Raw genomic sequence first — 9000 nt, forward strand, 5'->3', positions numbered from 1 at the left:
TTTTCCAAGAAAATCTTTCCTTAGTTTTTCGTATGGTCTCTTTAGTCCTGTAATATATTTATATATTCAAGTATTATATATTCAATATTCAGAAAATCCTATTTATAAATAAAGAAAGGATATAGTTATATATAAATAAACTTTACATATAAAAAGAATAGTATACATACTAATATAATATACATACTAATAAACTACGCTATAAAATCTAAAATATATTATGAAATTATACTTTATTTTTATTAACTTATTAACTTTAATGTACTACATCTCTTTTATTTTTCATTTGAATTTTATAAAATTTTATTTCTATATAGGAAATGTATATATGAATTACGATATAAAATTCTATTAGATTAAAATAACATTAATAAAAGTTGTATTTAATTTTAGTTTATACTGTATATTTTTAATTATTTTACTAAGTACTTACTTATATATATACTTAATTATATATATACTTAATTATATATATACTTATTTATATATATAATATATAATATATAATATACAACATACAACATACAATATATAATATACAATAACGTGATTCATCACCAAGTAGATTATATCATTGAATGAATCACTTTCACCTCAATTAATACATTTAAATTCATATTATTCAATAATCATTAATTCAATTAATTAAAGCTATTAAGAATCTAATAATTTAGGATCTATTATATCAATTTAATAAGTTCTTGTATTATAACCTGTCTTTTCATAATTACTACAATATCGACTAGAAAATACTTTCCTATTAGAATTCCCCCCATTTTGATGCTTATTACATCGAATCTGAATATCAACTTCTTATTGAAATAATATATCCATAGTCTTTTATCCAGTAAATACTCCTCCTTGATGTATTTGTGTTTTTTTTGTATGTCGACGTTGACTTAATGCTTTATTAGCTTTTCGAAGTATATAATTTTCTATACTTAAAAGTGTATTCTTATATACTAATCTCTTTATACCTTTAATTAAAGTTAGTATAATTTTAAATAAAGGTGTAGGAGAGTTTGATTGATAATAAGTTATTTAAAATTTAATTAATATTGATTGAGAAAGAGCTTTTGTAGAATTATAAGGAGTTTGAGAGATTTAGAGATTTAAATTGAAAGGAGGGGGAATAAATATATAAAACTAATCCTGCTTTTTGAAATCTAATTTTCATATTCTAATTCGTGATTGATTATTAATATACAGTTTTGAAAGCTATAAAGAATTCGATCTTTGAGATATAATTGATATATGCTCTTATAAACCCCTCAATTTGAGTATTATATTCTTGTTTTAAAGTATTAAAATATTCAATATTAAAAGACTGAATTAAATAACTTGAATATAATGATAAACATATATATTTAATATCATTCTCTTTGTAATAGTTCTGGAATAGTATTGATTCATAATTCTTATATTCATCCAGTACTTTGTTACAACGGATTAGTAACAGGCTGTAGAATCACCAACGTATAGGCTATAATGGTACTATAAGCCTCGGTGATTCAGCTGCAGTATACCGGGGGACGCTAGGCACCCAGGAGAGCCTCAGGCACGTATATAGTATTAGTCATAGTATACCCTAGAAACATAGGACATAGTTCCCAGGACAATAGGTCCTAGGAAAGACAGAACACAGTAAGCAAGAAGGCTTCACTAGGATTAGTAATGTCCCAGGGGATTAGCCCCAGGACAAAAGAATAAGCTAGGACACCAAGAGTCACGGGATTAGTGTCCCGTGATGGACAGCTCAGGAACGACAGCGCTCCAGGAGCGCCCGGCTGTCCCAGCTGTCCAAGTAGGACGAAGATCTATATAAGAGAACAGATTTCATTACAATGTAGAGCTTCGTGCTCAAGAACAATCATTAGTTTCATTACTATAGTTACGAGAATTGCAACCAGTTACAACCTTATTGAATTCCTACTTGAAGTCTAGTCTAAACCACCTCGAGAGATCTCTAGACACTTCCACGTGACCCTAGAGGCAGCTCCCGTAACATACTTGTATTCTATATTTACCCTTAGTTTAATTTCTTATATATTTATTAAAGTGTTTCAATTATTTTAACCCTATCTCATTATTCGTTCATCTATTAGAAGTAGATTTAATAGCTTAATCTATAGGAAGATTGGTTTCTATATACCAATTAGAAAGATATATCTATTCTTAAACTATTAGAAATGAAGGTATAATATCTCCCTCATTATTGCTACATATAATCACTATCGTTTATTCTTAATTACCTAGTTGTATAGCTTTACTCCTATTAAATCTCTTAAAGCTAATAATAACTATACTAGCATTTATAATTCTCATTATAAAGCCTATTTCGTCGAAATTCTATAAATCATAATTAAGAATACCAAATTTGTCTTGTATATTCGATATAAATTAGAATCAATTTTTAATAAGCTTAGAATCTTTACAAAAAGCTTTTTGAAAATCATAAATACAAGTAAAACATATTCTTAACTTTTTATTATGTTTTATAAATCAATATACCTATTACTTTCCAACTTTTTTTACTCCTCTTAATTCAAGAATATAATTCATCATATCTTCTACCCTCTTATATTTAAATACAAAACCTTTCATATCCATATCAATTATATATTAAATAATAATCTCCTCTTTTAATTTTAAAAGGTTATTATCATTTAGTAGAGATTTAATATAAGAAATAAAATCATTTATTTTATGATATAATATTATATATAATATATTATATAACTTAATAGATTGTTAAATACTAAGTTTTTTATCTTTTCGAATAACCTCAATGATTAAGAGTATTCGAGCTTTATTATTATTCAATTATATAATAATTGATTAATAAAACATATGTTGAATTGAAATATGAATATTTGAGGTGAAAGTAATTCATTTAATAATATAATCCACTCGATGATAAATCACGTTATATAATATACAATATACAATATATAACATATAATATACAACATATAACATATAATATATAATATTCAATATTCAATATACAATATACAACATACAATATATAATATATAATATATAACATACAACATACAATATATATATAACATAGTTTATCAGTAGGTCAGTTATATTAATGAATCGGCTACTTTTACCTCAAATTGTTACTTCAAAGCTATATTATTCAACAACAACTAAATCAATTAATTAAAATTATTAAGAATCTAATAATTTAGGATCTATTATATTATTTTGATAGATTCTTGTATTATAATCTGTTTTTTTATATTTACTATAATATCAATTAGAAAATACTTCCCCATTAAAATTTCCCCCTTTTTAATATTTATTATATTAAATCTAAATATCAACCTTTTATTGAAATAATATATCAAAAGCTTTTTATCCAATAAGTATTTTCTTTTAATATAATTAGATTTTTTTTGTATATCAATATTTATTTAATACTTTATTTATTATCCGAAATATACAATTCTCTATATTTAAAAATATGTTTTTATAAGCTAATCTTTCTATACCTTTAATTAAAATTAATATAATCTTAAATATAGATATAAAGAAGCTTGTTTAATAATGAGTCATTTGAGATTTAATTAATGTTAATTAAGAAAGAGCTTTAATTGGGTTATAAAGGGTTTGAGAGATTTATTAATCTAGATTGAAAGAGGGGGGGGTAAATATACAAATTCGAATATCTAATTTCGAGAGTATAATTTCAAAATTAAATAGAATTAAACCTGTTTTTTAAAATTTTGATTTTATATTTTGAAAAATGATTGATTCCTTATATATAATTTTAAAAGCTATAAAGAATTCAACCTTCAAAATATAATTGATATATATCTTAATAAATCCATTAATTTGATCATTATATAAACGTTTTAGATTACTAAAACAATCAATATTAAATGATTGAATTAAATGATTTGAATATAATAGTAAATATAAATATATAATATCATTCTCTTTATAGTATACTTGAAAAGCTATTAATTCATAGTTTTTATACTTATTTAGTATTAATATTTGATATTTACTCTTTCTTCGATTCTTAATATACTTATCGAAATATTTCAATTATTCTAAACCTATTTCATTATTTGTTTATCTATTAAATATAGGTTTAATAGTCTATTCTATAAGAAGATTGGTTTTAGTATATCAATTGGAGAAATGAACTTGTTTTTGAATTATTAAAAATGAGGGAATAGTTTCGTTCTTTTCATTTCTATATATTATTGTTATAGTCCATTCTCGATTACCTAGCTGTATAGATTTACTTCTATTGTATCTTTTAGCATTAGTAACAATTATTACTATACATATAATTCCTATTATAAAGTCTATTTCATCAAAATTGTAGAAATCTCTATCCAAAATGCTGTATTTTGCTTATATATTCGCAACTAATTGAAACTACTTTTTAATAAGCTTAGGATCCTTATAAAAAGCTCTTTAAAAATCATAAACACAACTAAAACACATCTTTAATTTAATTCGATATTTTATAAATCAATATACTCAAAACTTCCCGACATATTTTATATTCTTCAATTCAAGAATATAATTTGTTATATCTTCTATATTCTTAAGTTTAAATAGAAAACCTTTTAAATCCATATCAAGAATATATTGAATAAGTATCTCCTTTTTTAGTTCAATCAAATTATAACTTTTTAATCGATTCTCAACTATATTAGGTTTATTTTGAATTCTGTTATCTAATATAATTCGAAATATATAATAAAGTTAAGCTGCCTTTCGAATTGATAATTTTTTATTTAATTTAATAGTTTGAATAATTAAGATTATATATGCTTCTTTAAAATGAATTTTCATGATTAATTATAAAGAAAACGCATATTGAATATAGAATAATAATTCGAGATAAAAGTGGCCGATTCACTGATATGGCCGACCCACTGATAAACTACGTTATATATACTTACTTATACACAATATAAAAACACTACACTCACTCCAAATCAAACATCCATCAAACTTCAAGATATCAAAACAAAAATACAAAAGGAACTTTCAATTGACTCTAATATACTACTCCACTACCTAGGTACTTCCACTTCTTACCACCCTCCCTCATCCACAAAGTACTCTACTCTCCTCACCACCTCCTTTTCTCATCACTCTCTTCCCCATTCCTCTCTTCTCATCTTCACTATCATTATTACACCAGTCAATTTCCCTAAAACCTTCCTACCCACCCCACCCATCCATCCACCCATTTATTATCCACTCAATCACCTTCCAAAAAAAAACCCAACAAATCAATTCAGTCCCCAACTTCGCAGTTAAACCTTCTATGTCTCTTTCCCATTTCCTTTCCCTTTCCTTTCCTTTCCTTTCCTTACAATCTCTATCCCATCTGCTTCTCAAATATTCCACCCCAAATTCTTATATTAACCATCCATGCAACACCCACACCAATCTTCCCTCCTCTCTCTATTCCATCTTCTCAATCTGTCTACCACCCACAGATCCCCCCCCCTCCAAAATACAAGGAGTTCAGTGGTAGTGTTATGCGTGTGTTTATTGTGTAGTGCGAAGTACTTAAGGTGGGTATATTGTATGAATCTCGCATAAACTAGGAAAGGAAAAAAGAAGATCGAAAAAGGAGATAGAAGATCAAAACCGCAGTTATCTTTTTTAAAAGTCGAAAAGTTAAAAAAAAATTGTTGAAAGGACAGGACGGTATGGATTTTCGATTTTTTTTTCAATAACATTGATTAAATGTTTGAAAGTGTATCGTAGAATTGATGCCTATTTGGAAAATTCAATCCTCCTAATTTGGCGAAAGAGTATGTTCTTCATATGCTCATTCTACCCCACGCCTATACACATAAACACCATGAACCCTTATAAAACAGGGACTGATACCCAAAGCAGAACGACCATGTGTGTTGTAGTCACAAATAATAGAAAAAGGGAGGGAAGGACCGAAAACGCCGAAAAGGATTTAAATTGAGCTAAATAACATTGATAACTCGTCGTTCGTCACATTGATTTAAATGTGTTGTGATGTAGCTTTACTCATGCGTTGGTGACCTTGAAAAGAATGTTAGTATATCTTCGAGATAGCCAACATGAGGTGATTTCACATACCTTGAGGATTCTCCTCGAGTAATCTTGGTTATCAGCGATACTGCCATCACTCATTCTTCTATTGGCAAGAGTAGGATCAAGTCGAGTATCGGTAAAAGAAGCTCCACCACTACTGCTACTGATAGGTGATTTACCACCCGTGACAAAGTTATTGACTGCTGCATTTCTTCGATACTCCTCTTCGACTTCACGTCTCTTTCTGTTTCGCATAAAGATGAAGATACCTCCAGCAAGAGCAGCAGCAGCCAACACACCGACAACGGCGCCTGCGACGATGCCAGCCATATTTGGACCATCCGATGATTTCTTTTCAGCTAGTGCGGAAGCTGAACTTGATGCTGCGGCAGCATCGGATGCTTGCACTGTGACGGTTTGACCTAAAATTCTCATTAGATTAGAAATGACGGTCAAAGAATCAACAAGCCTTACCTCCTACGGTGACGACGGATGGTACGATGGATGTGGTTTGAGTGGCAGTGTTTGATGCGACTGAAGATGATGAAGCTGAAGATGGATCGTAATTTGGTGCTGAACTTTCGGTACCCGTAAGATAAACAGACCAATATAGTTTAGTACCACCACACATTTCCGTATCAATACCCGCACAAGGACTATTACATTTTGAATTATCGACAAGATTTGCTGCTGGAGGGAGATCGTTACCACACCAACACTCGTTACTATTGTATGTTGCTTGGACGGCGTAATCGGCAGGTACACATTGTGTCTGGCAATATCCTTTACTGTTGTATGTATATGATGAATTCTTGGTCAATCCATCACCCGATGAGAAACATCCTTGATACGTGAGTGTTTTATATTGTCGAGGGAGGATATCAGGAGATGGTGCCGCCATTGCATTGCCAACCAAGGCGGTGGCGGCGATAAAAGCGAGAGTAGATATCGACTTCATGATGAACGAATGGACGATATTTTATTTGGCCTTGGCCTCTATTTCGTTGTATGTTGATTGAAATCGAACAATCTGTCGCGATGGCGATGTCGATATCGATGAGGTAGGTCTATGGTGAGATATTGCTCGTGTGATGAATGTTTCAAGGGTGGTTTTCGATCACTCTTGTGTTGGGATATTGAGTCGTCAGTCTTGTGGATTATGACCGGCGAGAGTGCAATAGCCAATCTCCCAAGTAGAAGAGTTCTTGTGTCGAAATGAACGAGAGTGAATCGGCAACGAATGTTTAAATTGCGAAAAGATTGTATCGTAATTTGTTTAATGTGTCGAATGAATACAAAAAGGACGAGGTTGGAAAATTGGATGACTGAATTGAATTTTCCTTTCGGTTGATGTTTGTTTTCAATCTGGGTTTAGAGGAAGGAGAGAAAGAGGACAGGCCAATAGTCTCCTGTTTCGTTCCGTTGTTGGATGGGTCGCGTGTTGAGTGTAGAGGGTTGGAAAGAAAGAAAAAAGACGGGCGATGCTGGAATGAAGGTTGTATGGTAGAAAGAGGCCGCAAGCAATAAAAGGAAACGAATGTTTGGGTGGTATTTAGAAACACGAAGGAATGAGAGAAAAAATAAGAGTAAGAGATAGGAAATCAACACAAGAGAATGTAAATCATCGAAAACGATCGTTGGAAGTATTATTTTGGGGGGCAGTTGACCCTTACGACGTTAACGATGAAGAAGATTTCAGTAATTGTTTTGAATTTCCTTTTTTCCTCTGTGTCGATATGAAAAAGGGATTGGGTTTGGCTGATTGATTGATTTTGGTTGATTAAGGAGATGAAGATGGGATGGAGGGAAGGGTGGATTTGAGGGAGAGAATGATGAGTACGAAGTAGATGGATGGATGGATGGATGGATGGATGGATGGGTTTGAGTGGTAGATGCAGATGGTAGGGTTAGCTGCTACTCACTCTGTGGACCGTTAGTAGTGTGAGTTGAGTAATAAGCGTGGGAAATATGATATGCGTACATTGTACGTGCGTGTCCTGGAATTTACCTCGATGGGTATAATTAGGGCGTGGTGTGATTTTATGAAGAAAGATGAAGAAAGATGAAGAAAGATGAATAAAGATGAATAAAGATGAATAAAAAACGAGGAGTGTTTATGGAGTAGGAAGTAGATGGATGGATTGAATTAAGATTGAATTAGATAATAATGGTTTGAGATTTCACTCCTCTCTCTTCTTCTCCTTGGATGAGTTGATCTACCTCGCTGGTATTACAAAGATGGAATGATTATTATCAATTGTGTGCATGCGTACAGTGTAGGTGAGGAGTCTGGTCACTGGTGGGAAAGAGAAGAGAAGAGAAGAAAAGAAAAGAAAAGTGGAAACGGGGTACTCTGACGGGTGAAAGATGAGGATGAGGCTTGGAAATGGTGAAGGAGGAAGGTAATAATTACTACTGTAGGAACCCCAGGGATACTACGCTACGGTACGACCACCCACTGTACTCTGTACAATGTACGAAGTAGGGGAGGAACGGGCTAGTATCTGAGGTACCCGTGGACGTACCTGAATGTACCCCAGTTTCTCTTCTTTCGTCGAGGAAATGAATAAATATGCTTCAAAGTGGATGCATTCATCCATATCAGGGTGCTCAGATATCAGGTGTGATGATTTCGTTGATGGATTCACGGAATGGGTTTGGGTTAGTTAATCATCCATCATCAATGGATTATTAATTTTACATTACCGCCGTCTTCCGCTTTTCTTGGTGCTTTTGGGTGGGTGACCGTGAATGGCTTGTTGGTTCCTTAACCGTCTATACCTACTTATTATTATTATAACACTCAAACTAATAAGCGTACTGACTAAATTACAAAGTAGTATGGAATAGACAATCGACAGGTAGGGACATAGTTACAAAGTACTCCGTAGACACTTCAGGAATGATTAGTCAGTAGTCTTCATTGTATTCATTGCATTC

General features: G+C 31.2%; 1 protein-coding gene across 1 annotated transcript; it reads right to left on the minus strand.

Annotated features, from left to right (window-relative positions):
* Window positions 1–6033: 6033 nt before the first annotated feature.
* On the minus strand, window positions 6034–7018 carry EAF01_000614 (uncharacterized protein; the record flags this gene model as incomplete). The annotated part of the gene is made up of 3 exons (XM_038908864.1): window positions 6034–6048; window positions 6106–6482; window positions 6535–7018. 3 exons carry the CDS (start codon window positions 7016–7018, stop codon window positions 6034–6036), a joined length of 876 nt encoding a protein of 291 aa, XP_038775770.1.
* Window positions 7019–9000: the final 1982 nt, after the last annotated feature.

Source organism: Botrytis porri (genome assembly GCF_014898465.1).
Source record: "Botrytis porri strain MUCL 3234 chromosome Unknown BPOR_001, whole genome shotgun sequence".
NCBI lineage: Eukaryota > Fungi > Ascomycota > Leotiomycetes > Helotiales > Sclerotiniaceae > Botrytis > Botrytis porri.